At 43.7% G+C, this 17,992-nt stretch overlaps 1 protein-coding gene across 12 annotated transcripts in view; it reads left to right on the top strand.

Annotated features, from left to right (window-relative positions):
- The window catches only part of RAPGEF4 (Rap guanine nucleotide exchange factor 4), a 282,834-nt gene that overhangs the window by 199,796 nt on the left and 65,046 nt on the right, over positions 1–17,992 (top strand). For all 12 annotated transcript variants that reach the window (XM_038584850.1, XM_038584851.1, XM_038584852.1 and 9 more), the window contains 2 exons: positions 2,625–2,746; positions 4,791–4,974. In XM_038584850.1, coding sequence (XP_038440778.1) covers positions 2,625–2,746; positions 4,791–4,974 — 306 coding nt within the window. The remainder of the gene's footprint in view (positions 1–2,624; positions 2,747–4,790; positions 4,975–17,992) is intronic.

A 17,992-nucleotide genomic window follows, 5' to 3' on the forward strand; every position in this document is an offset into this window, starting at 1 on the left:
TGACTGTCAACTATGACAGAACCTATAAAATTAGACCTGATTAACCTATAGTAAACTTTCCAGTACATGTGCCTCAAGATCTGTTTCTTTCCCAAGGAAAGAGATGGAAAAACGTGGCTTCTTCCTCTTTGGATCACTTTTTCTGCATTCCATGAAAACAAACACTCTTCTGTTTGTGCTTGTCATGAATATGTTTACAAGACCAAAACTGACAATATATTTGTTACATTAATTGGCCTTTTCTTGAATAGAAACTTGGAAATGAGATGGGATTTGAGAAACACTTTGGTCTTATCAAACAGGATACATTCCATTTCTTAAGACATATGCCATTTCTTAAGACACCTAGCCCTTTTAATGTTGATATTTACTAGCTAACATTTTGGATGACTGCATTGGGAACTCTCCAACCCTGGAAATTCATTCTTTTGGGAGACTGTAGTCTCTACACACTGCTATAATTTTAAGAGAAGTAAGGTTTAAAAAAAAATCATGTGTCACATGTTTCCACAGAGAGTTAGAACAGTTTAACTTATTAAGTGAATCTCAAAATCTCATATGAAAAAGAAAAATGACCTTTTTCTTTTTCAGTCTTTATTATTTTTTCCCCTGACTTAGGATGTGACTATGCTTTTCCAAGTGTTGACTTGCATTAGGGAAATTCCATTAAAATATGTCATCTTTTAGACAAAATGGAAACTAGAAGTCAGAAACCATAAACTCTTTCTTGCTCCATAGTACTAACATTTTAAACCCCTGAAATATAGGTGTCATGTCTATTCCACACCCTATGACACAAATTAATGATCTGTTGGTAATAGCCCATGGACTCAACTGGAAGCCGAAGGGATGATTTTTTTTCTGCACCAGAGTTTGGGTTCCTTGCCCCAAATCTTGTACTTCCAGTTCCATCTCTCTCCTTCCTACTCTCTACCCACTTTTGTCATTGCTGCAGTATTAGAGCATTGAAGTCTCCTCAGATGCAGTGTCACCTCCAATGATCACATGCTAAGGTACACCATCGATTCTAAAGTGGCTAGAGGCAGCCCAGTGATTCCATCAGCTGCAAGTGGCCCAGCTATGTATCTTTGTTCTGTATTCTGACTACAGGGTTCTCATACCCTGTACAAAGGCCCAGGTGCTCTGAGATCATCTCAGTTCCTTTTAGTAAAGATAATTAATCGAATTAAAAGCCACATGGAATTAATTTTTTATTCTTTTATATGACTTTTCCCATTAATAAATTCTCAAATTGGAAGAGGCATGTTTTGACAGGTCATATGTTCAGAATGAACAGTACATAGATGCCTCCTTTGCTCATTGAAGTTCTTTATATGAGTATAGAACTGTTTTCAGAGCAGCCCTAGAAATCTGATGGCCTTCTCAGTACATCTTCCTTGTGAAATATTCAATAGTAGGATCTGAATCAGGGCACCCCAGGAGCTTGGACAGATCTCAGACTTCCTAGAATATTAGAACCGGAAGTGGCCTTAGAGGCCATCTTTTCCTCCTTGTTTTTTTTACAGATGCGAAAACAGAACCAGAGAGCTTAAACGATATGGCCATAGTCACATAGCTACTAGCTAGTAGACCGAGTGCTGTATCTCATGACCCCTCCCAGGCTAAGCCTCTTCCTAGCATGGCACAGCACCAGGAAACTTCTCCAGTTTAAACTAGAGAGGAGCTCCTGAGCTCCACCCCAGAGATGGTGCTGTCCTTAGCACAAAGGGGAGGCCACCAATGACATAGCAACATAGACCCAGCTGCTCTGTGACTTCCTATGTTATCCCTGGGATTCATTCCTAGGGCTTCAAGATTTCATTTCCACCTTTGAACCATCATGCCACAAACCCCACCCTTCTCTCACACCCCACCTCAGTGTTCCCTCGTGTGTGTGTGTCTGTGTGTATAGTTATATGTTTCCTAACTAACACATGTAGTTTGCCCATCCCAACAAACTTACCACAGAGGGGCAACTTACATACAGGTGAATGTGTGACTATTACAGAAAGCATGTGGAGCTCCTCAGATGACAGGCTCTGTGGAAGTGCTGATGCTCATTACATAGGACTTTTTTCAAAGAGATTTGCATCACTAATTGCTTGTTTCTCCCAACACCCCTCTGAGGAAGATCAGTAGTATTACTTGAAAATATAAAGTGCTATATAATTTTGCACTTATACAGCGCCTTTCATGGAGCACCTCCAAGTGCCTCACAAACATTAACTCATTCCTCACAAGGCTCAGGTGAAGGAATTCAGAATTTTGCTTTGCCTTCATTTTACACTGAGATTTTCTGGGACCGACTCAAGGCAAGAGAGTTTCTGGCCCTGGGATTAGCTTGCTAGATAATGCTCCCCAACTCGTGGCCATTCTGTTTCCCCTGGATCTGCAGTTTGTAACGCTTTTTCATTGGCTGGAAGGTTCCCTCATGAGCTGAGTGGTTTTACTGGTTTGTACAAGTTTGAGAACCTGAGGCCACACCAGGATGTGCTTTGTTTGCAGTGAGACCTCTTAGGGTGGAAGAGCACAAGCATTTCGGGAAGGTCTTTCAAAAGCCATCTCCCAGCCTTCATCTGCAAGGGGGTGACTTCCCACTCTTTTGTGTCCCCCCCTCTCCTTAGGCAATGCTGTGTGGGCACTGAGCTGGTGGACTGGATGCTGCAGCAGACTTCATGCGTTCACTCCCGAACTCAAGCTGTTGGCATGTGGCAGGTGCTGGTGGAGGACAGTGTTCTCAATCACGGTAAGATGAGCCACAGTCCCTGGAAAACCCTCTGGAAATGCTAAGTGCATTTCCCTAGTAAGTCATCACTAAACTCCCACATGGGCAAAAAAAGAATTATGATCCCTTTAGGGGCCCACAGAGCCAGCATCTCCATTTAGCAATACAAATGCGGCGAGTGGAGGCTATTGATTGCTATGTTCCGCCATTGTGCCTTCCTAACTTGGGAGAATGTATGAAGGGAAAATGAAATTACAACCCAAGTGCATCAGTTCCAATTATGTTTATTAGTTTGCATTCATGGTTCATTGATAGTGTGATTATACTCTGAGCATAGCAATCCTGGTGCGGGGGCCGAATGAAGAGCAATGAAATGTGTGGCTGGGTTGATAGCATGAAAGACAGTAATGAATTCAGAAGCTGCCTTTTAACTATGGTGTTATCTGGGGGAGCCGATTTGTATACACATGGGATGACCGTATTGCAGATCAGAAATGTGCTCGACAGTTGAAGCCCCTGATTCCCGCAGGGACTGTCATTGGGCAGGGTGGCTGGTCAGTCCTGGAGTGGAACTGTAGTTGAACTGCTTATGCCATTTGCTTTAAGACCATTTCTCCAAACTGACAAACTATTAAAATCATTCATTTAACTTAACAATACCTGAGAATCTAATGATGCCTTCATCAGTGTTTCTTAGACTTTAATGTGCATACGAACCCTATGGGACTATGGTTAAAATGCAGATTCTGGGGGTGTCTGGGTGACTCAGTTGGTTAAGCTCTGCCTTCAGCTCAGGGCATGATCCCAGGGCCCTGGGATTGAGCCCTGTGTCAGGCTCCCTGCTCAGTGAGGAATCTGCTTCTCCCTGTCTCTCTACCCCTCTCCACACAGCCCCCTGCTTGTGCGCACTCAGGGTTTCTCTTTCTCTCCCTCTCTCTCTCTGTCTCTCTCTCCCCCGCTCTGTCTCTCTTTCAAATAAATTAACAAATCTTTCTTAAAAATGCAGATTCTGACTCAGCAGGTTTGGGATGGGGCCTGAGGGTCCATGTTTCCAATGAGCTTCCAGATGCTGCTGATGCTGCTGTTGGGGATCATATTTTGAGCACCAGGAATCTACCATTTCTCTTCATCTTTTGGCCATGCTGATGCTCCATCCTGAAAGGGGGCTTAGAAATGAGAGATTCTGAGCCGAGTTCACTGACTGTCCTACCAAGATCTAATTCTTTTTCTTTAAAGATTTATTTATTTATTCATTTTTATGATAGACATAGAGAAAGAGAGAGGGGCAGAGACACAGGCAGAGGGAGAAGCAGGCTCCATGCACCGGGAGACCGACGCGGGACTCAATCCCAGAACTCCAGGATCGTGCCCTGAGCCAGAGGCAGGTGCCAAACTGCTGAGCCACCCAGGGATCCCCCTAATTCTTTTTCTTTAAAAGGAACAAGAGGAAAAAAAAAAACTTTTAAAATCAGAACTGGATGGAAATTACCTTAAGTTCTTTCTAGGATTATAGGACCTAGAAGCTTGGTCCCATCAGTTTCATTCAAACAATTAATTTTACTCTGTTTTTTCCTTTTTCTTTTTTCAGTGTAGACACATTTACAAACAATACATACAGAAAAAAAGACATGAATTCCGATCCCTATAAAGTATGGTCGTTTTAAGTCTGCCCTCAAATCCCATTATAAGGCACGGTCTGGCAGTTGGTTATTTTCCTGTTTGGGATACATGTCCCACATGCTAGAAAATGTCACCAAGGCAATTTTTGCTGGTCAGAGTGCTCATCTCAGAAGAGTTGGCAGGCTCTCATAAGAAAGTGGTAGGGCGAGCCCGAGCCGGGGAGCGGAGCCGGGCGGGTCAGAGAGAGCTGCGAGGTGCATGACCACAGCTGGGAAGTCAGGTCTCCCTGCTGCACGGCCCAGGCGAAGTGCCGTGAGAGGGGCGAGGAGTCTCACCACTTGGCTGTCACTCGGCTCTCTTGCCCGACACCATCCGCTTGCTTCTGGTGACCGGGGCTGTGAGGCAGACGCACAACAGCTGACGCTTGCCTTCATGTTTCACGTAGTGGACCAGGAGCACCATTTCCAAGACAAATATTTATTTTATCGATTTCTGGATGACGAGCACGAGGATGCCCCTTTGCCTACTGAGGAGGAGAAGAAGGAGTGTGATGAGGAGCTGCAGGACACCATGCTGCTGCTGTCGCAGATGGGCCCTGACGCCCACATGAGGATGATCCTCCGTAAACCGTGAGTGAGGGCACCGGGCTCGCCCTCGGTGGTCCCCAGGGTGCAGGGGTGTGCAGGCACGCTCGCCTGGGCCACAGGGAAGTAGGCTGATTTCAAAAGTCCTGGCCTTTCCCCAGGGCCAGAGGGGTGACACAGCAGTGTTCGTCTCCCTTCTGTTTTATTTTTGAGCCAGATAATTCCATTTCCCTTTTGTAGGAGTTTAAACTGTACAGATTTTCAGTGGTTGGTTCAGGATGTCAAAATTGAGTCCACACATTAAACGACCTTTGGGCAATGACAAACAGAAACTGCTCTGTTTCTATGCCAGGCTGCGGCAGCCCCTTTCTTTCTAATGCAATAGGACGGAGGTCGTCAGAACCACAGACATCATGCCTGTGCTTGTGCTCATTCATTCATTCAACGCATCCTTTCGAGCCATGCTGAACCTTCTGCTCTTCAGCTGAAAGACCCATGCTTGAGAGAATACCACTGCTCTGTTAGTGCTTCCAAGCCTCCTTTCCACCAGTGAGATGCTCTCCCCCTTCCATCTCAGCTGAAACCCCTCCTTACCCTCAGTAACAGCCCATCAGCTAAACTGAAGGATTCTGAAGTGTTTAATCAGCAGGAGTGTACTGAGCCCCTGCTTTACTCCTCATGGTTCTAGGCCATGCAAAGAAGCATATGCCACGGCCCCCATCTCAGGGAATCCTTTTCAATAAAGGATGAGTTGGCACTTGGTTCTGAGGCCACTATACACAGGCTTATGTTTTTTTCTGGGAATAAAATGGCCCTCCACCCTGCAACCAGTGCGAGCAGCCGTGGATGTGGGCTCTGAGTCACAGGCTTGGCAACTCCACACATTAGTGGGTCTTGACAAGAGCATTACACTTTACATGTCTTGTATGGCCATGAGGCACTTTGCAAAAGTGTAATGTCCCTCAGAGCAGCTTCCCCAAACATCTGCCCCTGAGACCAACATAGAGGACTTCTCAGTGCTTCTATTTCCTCACTTCAACATATTTCATTTCTTTGTCGTGTTATGTCCCTTTTGCCAAAACTTTCTCTTGGGTCTTAATGTCCACCACCATGTGTTTCAAAGGCCTTCCCTTCCCTGATCCAGTTAGTGCTATCATTTTTAACTCTAGAACATTGGTTCTAGTTCAGCCCCTTGAACCCCAAAACCCTTCCTTCAAACACAAATTTGTTGGAAAAATCCAAACTATCAAACATAAAAGCCAGCCCTCACTGACCTAATTATGGGTAGCATCCAAGAACCTTGCCCAGCCAATTTATGCTCTCTCTGAAGGATCACAGGGGTGAGTGGCTGAGGGGACACAAGAGTACCATCAGGGCAGAGAGAACTCAAATGAACACCATTCTAAACCATGCTTTCTTTCATGTCAGCCTGCTTCGCCTCTACCTTCCCCACATACCTTTGTCCTGTTGTCTGGATCCATCCCCTTCCGGCTGCCACTTTCATTCAAGTTGACACCAAACAGTGATTGGTTCTGAATGAGAAGCGGGACAGCCTCCTAAAGGGCATTTGGAAAGGTCGGGGGATATTTTGAGTCCATGCATGAGGGGCGCACCTCTGCCATTCATTGGGCAGTGGCAAGGGCCAAGGGATGCTAAGCACACCCAACAATACCTAGAACCCTACAAAATAAGGAGCTGTCTGAAAAATAATGCTCCTGTTGAGAAACATTGCTTCAAGCTGTGAATTTCTGAAAGGCAAAAACAGATCTCATTTTACTTCATTCATTCATTTATTCATTCATTTCTCCAATATTTGATAAACACCTGTTTTGCTCTAGATACTATGTTAGTTGCTAAGGCTGAAACATTGAACAAGAGCATTGCACCTCCTTCCTAGAGCTTTCTGCCTCATCCAAGAGACAGATCTTAAAAAATTAGTTATTCAAGGAATCATTTTATAAGAGCTGTAGTGCATGCTACAAAGGAAAATGTAGTGTATATTAATAGAGTATGATATGGAAATGGGGATTGAATCTGGCATAGAAGTTAAGAAAAGCCATATTCCTAGCTCTGTGCATTCCACCCAATAGACCATCAGTAAATATTTGCTGAGTGAATGAATGATCCAGCAACTATATAATCCTGGCTAATGTACTTTCAGCTGTTTAGCTGCTTCAAGGGAAGCAGAAATGCCATTCAATTCAAGATATTTGAGCATCTGCTAAAGAGGTTTTTTTTTTTAAAAAAGTAATAAAATGGTTCCTACCTTTGGAGAATTTATAATCCAGTAGGTGAAGCACTCCCAAATTAGATTCTGATGCAAGAAACATTTATTGAGTGCCTGCTGTGGGCCAGAAACATTCATGCTAATTGCTTGATTCACCCTCACAAGAGCCTGAGAGCTAGTTTCATTAGTGACCCTTAAAAATAGAAGCCTGTGCTTGTGCTTTTTTCCCTCCATACAGCACTGAATTGCATGATCCTTGGCAGCCCAAGGATTCTTCAGAAAAAACTACATTCCAAAGATTGGATTTTTCTAGTCTGTCACTGGAAAGTACAGGTTTCACCAGTATTCCAAGACACATCATTTGGGTGCCCTTGGGATGTTCCCATCTTTCCAGGTTTAATGATACTACAAAAGTGGAATCAACTTGTGATTCAGTTCTTCTGACTTAGTACTCTTTTTCTTTCTGTTGGAATGACAGTCCCTAAGAGATGGGAAAGTGAAAAAGAAGAAATCTAATTTGGGGGACAGACTTTCAAACTCTACACACACATACAAACACACATTTTGGGGGCCGTGGGGGAGCAGCCTGATAATGACATTTGGAGCTTCTATTAATTTTATTTAAGTGGGAAAAAAATATGCTTAATTGATCAAGAATTGCCAGTATCACCACTATCCTTAAAGAGACCGGCTGAGCACTTTGCTCCTGGAAACTTAAGGGCATGTTTAAAGGGCCGGGAAATGTTGACTTTTTACTGCCCAGAAAGTCAAGTCATTAGGAAATGTGGAGGCATGAGATGCATTGGCTCCATAACGACCGGGGCAGGACCCCTCAATTTTTTTAACGCAGCACAGCTGCATTTTATAATAGTCACCACTGCCAGAGAGGCTGCAGAACTCTGATAATTACTGGGAAAGAAATAACACAATATTCTTTGATGAGAAGATTACTTTGAGAATTTGATTGTATAATGAAGATGTTGCTTTGAAAGGTACTTCCCATTGTTCTGAATCTGAGACTCGCTAGCAAAAAAAAAAAAAAGTGTCACTTGTTTTGACAGGCTACTTAGAAAAATTCTCTGTTTATTACATTAACTGCAGCATTTTAACTGTCAAACTATGAAAGAATGTTCTGTAGTTTAAAAAACAGAATAGAGCTTCAGGGGAAATTTTTTGGCATACTCTTGTTGCTATTGGTATTGAAAAAAAAACATACATTCTGAATGTGAAATTAGCTTTTTATGTGGTGGCAGGCAGAGTGACTCACAATGCCCATCCTGGTTTCACAGGTGCAGACCTGGATGGCACTGGGGGGCAAGTACTACAGAACAGTGACAGTTTGACAGTGTTGTTGTTGCAGCTCAAAGACAGGGATATCAAACCTAAAATGAGCTCTTGGAGCTAATTGTTTTGATTTTGCTTTGTTTATAAGCCTAAAAACAAGAGGTTACCCTACAGCAAGTAGATATGGTGGGGACCCTTGCCAGTAGAAATGTTCATTCTGCTTACCTTTGAGCAGGTACTTTTGGATAGAGGACCATGGGCAAAAAAAAAAGGTAGAGGACCAGATAAGCAGAATGTTATAAACTTGGGGCTAGGTGGATAAAAAGAGGCTTCAAGGAGACAAAGAAGGCTCTTGACATACATTCCTCTCAGCCTCTTCTTCCAAGAAAAGTGAGACACGATGTCCCACCATTTAGAAAGATCTATAAGAAACCAGCCTAAAGATGGGAGGGAAAGGAAGTAATGCCATTTGTCAAATCTAGTTCTAAGTAGGTCTGCAAATCTGAAATTCCCTAAAAGTCTAGAAGCTTAACTAGTTGAGAAAGGGATAGGTGGTTATTTGGCCTGAGCAGAAGGGGATGGAATGTGTGTGTGTGTGTGTGTGTGTGTGTGTGTATTAAATGTAAGAAATAATACATAAACATAAAATATATGTAACAAAGATATGAACAAGAGAATTCTTGGCACATTCTGGCATCTTCCAAATGGGCCCAAAACTTGAGTTTGTTTATTTTATGTGATAAGTTAATATTTTCTAACATATACTATAGGGCATAAGTTTAAAAGAAAACAATTTAGATGATTAAGTGATATGAGAAAATACACCTTGGTCAGTTGGCTGCATTAAGACAGCCCCCACCTGCTGTTCCACACACTTGCTCTAGAGGGCAATTGAGAGCCTGTGTATTTTCTCCAAATTAGTAGAGCCTCTTTTAAGAGGTTCTTTATCTGTCCAAGCTGTTTTTGAGGGTGTGAAATTTGAAATCCTGATAATTACAGGGAAATTTGCTTCCTCGAGGGATCCCAGATTAGCAAGCCTAAAATCAGTGGTGCCTAGGGTTTTGATTTCTGTTGGGATATGCCAAGAAATGTTCAAAGTTATGAAATTCATCCTCAAATGCAAATCAGATGAAAAAAGAAACGACTTAAAGATCCTGATCTTTACGAAATAAGAAATTCACTATGAATCTTTTCTTCCACTGCATGACAAACTTTGCCTTTGTTTTTTTCTGGAAAGATTGCTGTGCTCTAAGTGAAAGCTTGTAGAATTTACCAGAAGAAATGATTGCATTAAGTAGGCCATTTCTTGGGTTTGGATTTGTTGCCTCTCCCCTAGTAAAGGCAATTTACTACTTAACCTTCATGTTTATGTGCCCATGAAGCCAACCACTGGATTACTGCCATTGAAATTCAAATTTGGGAGAGGGGAACATGGATGTAGCTGCCCATTTACAGTGTAGGGTTCATTATAAGATTACCTCAAGGTTTTAATGACTTTCTATTGTAAAAATCAATGTGTCCATTGTAGAAAATTTGGAAACTACTAAAAGGAGTTAAAGAAAAATAACACCTGCAATCACATCTCCCAGAGATAATTATCAACATTTTAGTGCATGTCCCTTGGTTATTTTTTTCAATTCCTAACTTTTTGCCATTAATAATATATTGTGATATTCTCCCTTAACTTTAAATATTTTCCAAGGACAAGATTTTTAATAGGTGCATAGTGGTCTACCTTCCAATGTCCCTGCTACATTTGGTTAGGCCTTGTTGGATGTCACGTTCATTCTCAAGCCCTTTCTTTTTAAAAAAAAATATTTTATTTATTCAGGAGAGACACAGGGAGAGGCACAGACATAGAATGAGGGAGAAGCAGGCTCTCTACAGGGATCCTGATGCGGGACTTGATCCCAGGACCCCAGGATCATGACCTGAGCCGAAGGCAGATATGCAACCACTGAACCACCCAGGTGCCCCTCAAACCCTTTCTTAACAGCAACAAAAAATAATATTCTATTGCACTTCTTCCCAGAACAAAGAAAGAACTCCTAGCCTGACAGGAGTACAGGGGTGGGACTGGGGCCAGAAAGATGTCAGGAAGTTCCAGCCAGGAACAATAAGCTGTTTCACGCTGAATGAATGCCCAGATCACGAGTGCTAGTAAATGTGCCTGAAGGTTTAGGCCCAGGTCAGATTGCACTCTGTGCGCACTGGATCTATTTTATAGCCATTGGGAGCCCCATCGCAGAACCTCAAAGTGGGGTGTGGATGATCAGCTTCCCAGTAGGTAGCTTTCTCTGCTCGCTGTGGAGAATGTTAAGACTAAAGACACAATACCAGATATTAAGTTCTTTGAGGTTAAAATTAATTGTATTTGAAGAATTGAATGACAGCATTTGAGATACATGCATTGGACCCAAGAGACTGCTATTAAATAAAGTGAAGGTGAGACTGAGCTGCAGAGCCCCGGATTCTAGTCTTACCAAATCTACTAGTTAGTACCCAATAGCTCTAGATTACAAATCTCTTAAACTATAAAGTGCGTTTACCCTCGTCCAACTTCACAAGGAGATTGTAAACAGGAAAAAAAATGCCATTATATTTCATTATAGCCAACATTTATTGAGCATACATATGCTAACCACTGTGATCTAGTTCAGTTTTTTCAACAGAACTATGAGGTAGTTATTAATATCACCCCCATTTTATGGATTCGGAAATAGACACAGGTTAAATCACCTGCTTGTGTTGGACTCAGGATTGGTTTGGCTCCAGAATCTGTATTATTTACCGTGGTCTACCACCTTTCTCAGGCCAAAAAGGATTCAAAACGGCCTCCTGGGTTTATTCTTAGAGCAATGATGAGGAAAGATGTCTTGGGTATTTGATCTAAAAATAATTACTTCAGACTAATCTCATTTTACTCCATTATTACCTTATAGACCTGAATGGAATACAAGCATTATCATCTACTTAGAAAAATATTCACATCAACCCACTAGCCATAATTACAAACAAAACCTAATAATATATGAATCACACTGTAGTTCATATAGTGACCTTATATATTGGTCCTCACATCATTGAATCTCAAAACAACTCTATGAAATGAGCAGGACTTATGTCATTATCTACCATTTGCATGAAAAGAAATTGAGCTTAATAGATGTCAAGTGCCTTCCTTGATATCACACGGAAGTATATGTGGCTGAACCAGGTACCGAGTCCATATGTCTGCTTACTCCACATCCAATTTCATTTCCATTTTTTTTTCATGGAGAATATTTTTTCCTCTCTTAGTTTGCCTCAACTTCATCCCCTCTAGTGTATTTACTGAATGAGAAGTAAAATCCAAAGAAATATGGATAATCCAACTGTCCCTGATTAAGAATTAATTTTTGCAAGGAAAAAGTAGTAACGCATCTACATAGCACCCCTCAAAAAACGTTTGAACTTTCTATCTGATACATATATATGTCATACACAAAGACAAACAAGTAACTATCCTATCTGGTGCTATCCAAATTTGTTTTTCTCAACTTACTGCTTAGGTATTTTAAAGGAAAATATTTATACTTGCCCCTTTTCAAAGGTTTAATATTAAGTTTCTAGCATGTCCCCGTAGTAACCAGTTTTTCTGGAAGAATGTTGGGCATATTCAGTTTCTAAATATGAAAAACCTTAAATTACATTGTCCTAAAAACACTTAGCATTCAGGGGCTTTAATTATGGAAACTTACCCCATATCCTGATGGGGATGACTTCATTTCTCACAAATATTCCTAAAGCATCTGCCCTTCACTACAGTGGTAGACTGTATTCATTTCTAACCTCACAAAGAAGGAAAGAATCCCACGGACACAGGCATTGCTATCAGAACTAAAAAATGCCTAATTTCATCTGAAGTAAACTGAACATGTTCTTTCCTGGGTTAAAGATGAGGCAAAGGGAGGGTGGTATGACAGGGCAGTGAGCAGAGCCAAACAGGACACTTTAAGTGTCCAGGCACCAGGTTCCTGGAATGTCTGTAACCCTGAAGATCTATCGAAGATGAAGCGAGGGTTCTGGGAGGTGAGGAAAAAGAAGCACGTTTTGCTGGTTTATTAGACAAAAGGGTGGGAAATGACACCAAACCTCCTTTAGGGGAAGTAGGAGAGGTGAGATCTCAAGATCTTCAGAGTGTTGGAAAAGGATCCAAGTTAGAGAAATGACTTACAAACTGAACAGTCAGGTGGGATGAGGGGGAGTGTTGCAAGAAAAATAAAGCATTCCCGCCCCACCCCTCAGAAAAAAATTAAATAAAGCATTTCCTTTACTTTGAAGCATGACCATGGCTTCCTACATATTTACAACATTGACTTTTCTGGGTATTTTCGCCATGCATCAGGGAATAGGTCTACCAGACAAGAGGTCCAGAAGAACTAGGTTATTTACTTTCTTACCTGCATATTCTACCCCTGGCCACGCCAACGTGCTGCTGGGTGTGTTGACGAATCCCTCATTTCATCCACGTTCCAATAACTGAGGAGCTCCATCTCTGACCTTGATAAATTCCTTGATAAAACTGTATTTACCAGCAGCTTCCAATATCACCTGAGCCCTCCCATCCTTTAATGTATAAACTGCTCCTCCATCCATCCCCGTTTATTATCTTGTCTGTAACTAGACATTGCCGCCAGAATGCATCCCCTGCAGAAACTAGGCCTTTCCACAGCAGGATCCGACAAATCCACATCAATGTGGCACCACGCAGATTTGTAAAGAAGCAGGGCTGCCTAATATCTCTCCCTGTGACATCTGGAGAAGGACAAGTAAAGACCAGGTACATTCAGCGGCTGCCACTCAGAGCAGCCAGAGAGTCAATTCACTTCCCCAGCCTCATAGGTTACTCTGTGAAGGTGCATGGGAGTTCCCTCCTCCGGCTTGGGGCACAGTGTTCCCTTGACTCTTGAAAGCCAAATTGCCTTCAGTCCTTGGGACCCTTTCATTACCGTTTGAACAGGCTGGGGTCTGATTTGCAGGATCTCTTCTCCATTTTTTTTTCCCTGTCACCCCCGTAAAGACCAAAGCATGAGAGGTGCTTAATGCCACTGTTTGCCATGAGAAACCCGCTTTTAAAATGTGACTTTGTTCAGCGATTGTGGTGGGGAAGGCTCAGGTGCCCTTTGGCGGAGGGGGGGTTGGGGGGGTTGCGGATCAAGATCAAGAGTAGAGAGGTGAGTCTTTTCTGAGACACTAGATGGCACAGCAGCTCTGAGCTGGCGGCCTTGGGAGAGGCTGGCCTGTCATTGATGTCCCGCAAACTCCAAGATCCACCTGGTGCGGGGAGAGGGGCTCATAGTGTGATTCACTTTGGTGGGCATGGGTTGGCCACTTGGGCTCCACCTGACCTGCTCCCTACGACTTCCCTCAACGTCAAGTCCTAACGGTAGGTTGAGGCCCCAGGAACATCAGTGAGTTTGCTCGCGGCCCACCTCTCCCAAATGCTTCCGTGGCTTTGCTAACTGGGAAAATACTCGGCTTTTTTTTAGAGTAAGTCCACTCACACCTCGCAGTCCTGACTTCCGTCATCACATTAAAACATGTGCTGTAGGGCAGCCCGGGTGACTCAGCGGTTTAGCGCTGCCTTCAGCCCAGGACCTGGTCCTGGAGACCCGGGATCGAGTCCTGCGTTGGGCTCCCTGCGTGGAGCCTGCTTCTCCCTCTGCCTGTGTCTCTGCTGCTCTCCCTCTCTCCCTCTCTATGTCTCAAACAAATAAATAAATAAAATCTTTAAAAAAAAAAAAAAAACATGTGCTGTAAACAGGACCAAAAAAGTTCACTGCTACCTGGGTGGACTGCCAAGCGACGGTGGCTGGCCTGGTGATTACACTGCCCACGGGAGACCACACGGTTGTGTCTGTCTGTCTTGCTTGCTTGCTTTTTTTTTTCTTTTTTCTTTTTTTTCCTTCCATGTTGAATGTTATTTATGACTCAGAGACTAAACTGGTTTTACACTTTGTTCCATTACGTTTCCAAATAGCTGCCATGGGTTTCGCCACAGCATCCAGCAAGTTCTCGTGCAAGTGTTTGCTTCTCTGTAGTGGTTATTGATGGATGGAGGTCCGGGGGGTAGGAGAGGCCGCCACACGGATTTCTGTGCAGGTGTGGTCCGCGTCCCCAACAGGGTCGCCCCTGAAGGCAGCGGAGGCCACGTTTCCTGGCAATCTCTGCTGTATGAGAGGCAGGTGGGGAGCAGACAGGCTGAAGTCCCACCCCGCCCCTTCCTCCCGTTAGCTGCCAAACTGAGGAGGATTTCTCAGGAATGGAGCCTTTCTGGGTATTTCCCTCCTTTTCTTCCTCTGTGCCTGGCAGGAGAGCCCAGGGCTTCTCTGGCAGACTTCTCCCTGGGCATTTGTCTTAGAGAGCAGGTCTCCAGTTTTTAGCCTGGGAAACTGCTGCTGCCCACTGCTCAGTGTGGGGCATGGGAAAGAGGGCCGACTGCCCACTGACCTGGGAGAAGCAGTCTGACCCTCTCCTGCCCTTATCTTACCTGCCTTGCCTTCTCTGTTGTCTTCCTCCTGTGGTGGTTATCTGTGAGGATGGAGCTGTTGGCTGCTTCCGGCCTTTTCCCAGACATTTTATTCTATCACCCCAAGATTCCCACAACCCTCTGGTCTGCCCATTGTACTATTTTGTGGTTTGTGGTGATGGTGATGCATGTTTGTTTTCAGTGCTGCTTTGGATTTTAAAATACCTTTCCCATCAGACCTTTAGCATGGCAGATAAAAATACAGCCAACAAAGGGCTGAGCCCCGCAAGTGCTGCTTGGTCTTCGATGGTCACCTCTCCCCGGGCTGCCACTGATCTTGATTTAGTTAGACTGAGTGACTTCAGCTGGTCTAACGTGGTAACTTCCTCCTCACAGCTGGATGAATAAAATCCATAATCCTATAGAAAATATGTCTTCTCTATCATTTTATGGGATTTGAAGAGGCGAGGTTCAGTATTATCCCGTCCACTTCCTCTGTTATTATTTGCCATGACACAAGCATGTGCCATATCAAAAATGAGTTGTGTCACAGGCACCTCCTCTTACTTGATCTTCATGAGGAAGGACAGCAGAGCACAAGCCCCCATATCCCTCAGACCAAGAGTTGGTCCACAGTACTGCTGCCTTCTCCCTTGGGCAGACTCTCAATTCAGCATGAATTGTAAGAGCATGTGTGTTCGGGCATCTGATGAGCTATATTGAGCATGCACCCTGGTAACAATGCCATCCTGCACTTGGGCTATATTCCCGATGTATCAATACTTTGCATATATTAACTCGTTTGATCTTTATGACAATCCTTTGTTATTCCCACTTTACAGATGCAGACACAAGGCATTACACCGATCACATACCTAGGAAGTTCCCGATTTAGATCTCCAATGGAGTTTCTGCTTCCAAGTCAGTGCCCTTTGCACTTCCAGGTGCTGCTTCTCTTGAGAATAGACTAGAGTTATGAATATTTAAGCATTCTTCCCAGTGTGTTGTGGTTACCACAGTGGCAGGACTATGTGCCATGGGAGAATAAGGGTTGGAGAATGAATTTTAGCCAGAAGAGATGAGATCTGAGTTGGACTTGCAGCAGAACAAAATCTAGCAAAGAGAAGGGCACGTGGAAAGTCTCAGAGGCACGGAAAAGCCTTGCATGTTGCAGGGATGCAGAGGTGTCTGGTATGGCTGGAGCAGAGCAGAGCCATGAGGTAAGGTGTGGAGAGAGGGGAGACAGACGAGTCTGGAAAAGGAGATGGAGATCTGCCTTCACAAAGCCTTGTGTGATGATGAGGGAGCCTTTCTGGACCCACTGAGCTCGTGGAACCTACGGGTTATCAGAGAGGAGATGGCCAGGAAGCCCTCAGAGCTCAGGAACATTTGTTTGGAGATAAACACTTAGGTCTCAGCATTACATAGATGAAAGTTGGGGGGGGTCCCCCCCAGAGAGAGAGAGAAGGTAGAGAACACTGAACTCAGGGCTGACAGCAGAGCCTTGGGATACAGCACAGCTCCAAAAATGAACAAAAAAACAACAGACCAAAGAAGACGAGGAGAAGCACATAGGAAGGCAGGAGAGAGCCAGGAGCGTGGCAGCGTGGGGAGAAGGAGGTCCAGGCAGCGCTCGGCGGTTTGGGACAGCAGGGTGTTGAAGAGATTTCCATAATTCCTTCAATTCTTTACCAGCCTCAGCTCTCTTCTCCCACACTCCGGTGCTGGTCCTAAGATGACCTAGAGTGGCTCCAAGGACGGCCTTGAACCACTGTGTCAAATGCTGTGTCGAGCAGCTGACAGCGCGCTTCATCATAGGTTTTTAACTCTTGGACAAAATATAACCATTTTCATTTGATTTTCTCTTGGAGTCTGGTTGGCATACATAATTAGTTCTAACATAATGGGATCTATAGATCCTAAGGACAGCACTTTTTTTTTTTTAATCTGTAAGAGTTGGTCAGTATGGAGTTCACACTGATTAATATTGTAAATGCTCCTCCTAAACTCAGAGATCGGTTCCCAACTTTGACTCTGTCAAGATTTTAGTGCTAAATTCTAACCTCTTTTCCCAACTGAGTTTTCTTCCTCCCCACGGAGGTGAGAATGAGACTCGGCAACTGTTTTCCCTTTTAGTCATGCTTCTAGAAGGGTCCATGCTATTTGCAGCTGATGTCAAGTAGCAGAAACAGCAGGGCTGCTCCTCGTGCTGAAGAGCCGTAATCCTATTATGCCTACCTGAGACGTTCACATTAGCTGCTGCTATCTCAGGAGATGGACTGAGGTGACTCAATTGACTTTTAAATCCCCAAGGGTCCCAGTTTCAAAATGCCCATGTCTAAGTCAAGTGCTAGATTAGGCCCCTTCCTAAGAAGGCCTGGTTCCTTTAGAGCCCCCATGGCCATAGCTTTTTCTTCGGGGTCTCTGGGTCCTCTTCTTTCTGAGTTCCGTTCTTAAGCACCGATTGATGCACAGTGGTGTCCTTCAGTGGCGATTCTTCACAGGAGGGGAAGCTGCCTGGCATCGCTCTGGGTCATGGACTTAGCACCCGTCCCTTTGAATAGTCAGGATTAGGAAACAGAGGAGGTAATATGCATGGTATGCAAAGAGCTTTCTTCCTCCAGTTAGCCCCACTTGATCTGTCAAGTCCCTGATATTATGTATAATATGGTTGCAAAATTAATTTTTTAAATTATTCAATCCAGTCAACTATTTTAGAATATTTACAATTCAGTTTTGATTACTCAGACTACTTACCCAATAACTCGCTAAGTTTCAGATGTAATTTGCTGGCCCAAACATCATACTTTATCTGTAAGTTTGTTTAATTTTTGAAGTGAGGGTTTGAACTTTGAATATGTTTGCTGGGGTAGGTTTTTTTTTTTTCCACTTAAATAAATATGCAGGTACCTTTACATCCAGTACTTCCTTAGCTCCCACATCTCTCTCAGGAAGATATTGTCCCCATTTTACAAATGAGACTGACACTAATGTCACATGCCTGTTGAGTGGTCGCACTGTTAAAACTTGATCTTTGGACT

This window comes from Canis lupus, chromosome 36, assembly GCF_011100685.1.
Source record: "Canis lupus familiaris isolate Mischka breed German Shepherd chromosome 36, alternate assembly UU_Cfam_GSD_1.0, whole genome shotgun sequence".
NCBI classification, from domain to species: domain Eukaryota; kingdom Metazoa; phylum Chordata; class Mammalia; order Carnivora; family Canidae; genus Canis; species Canis lupus.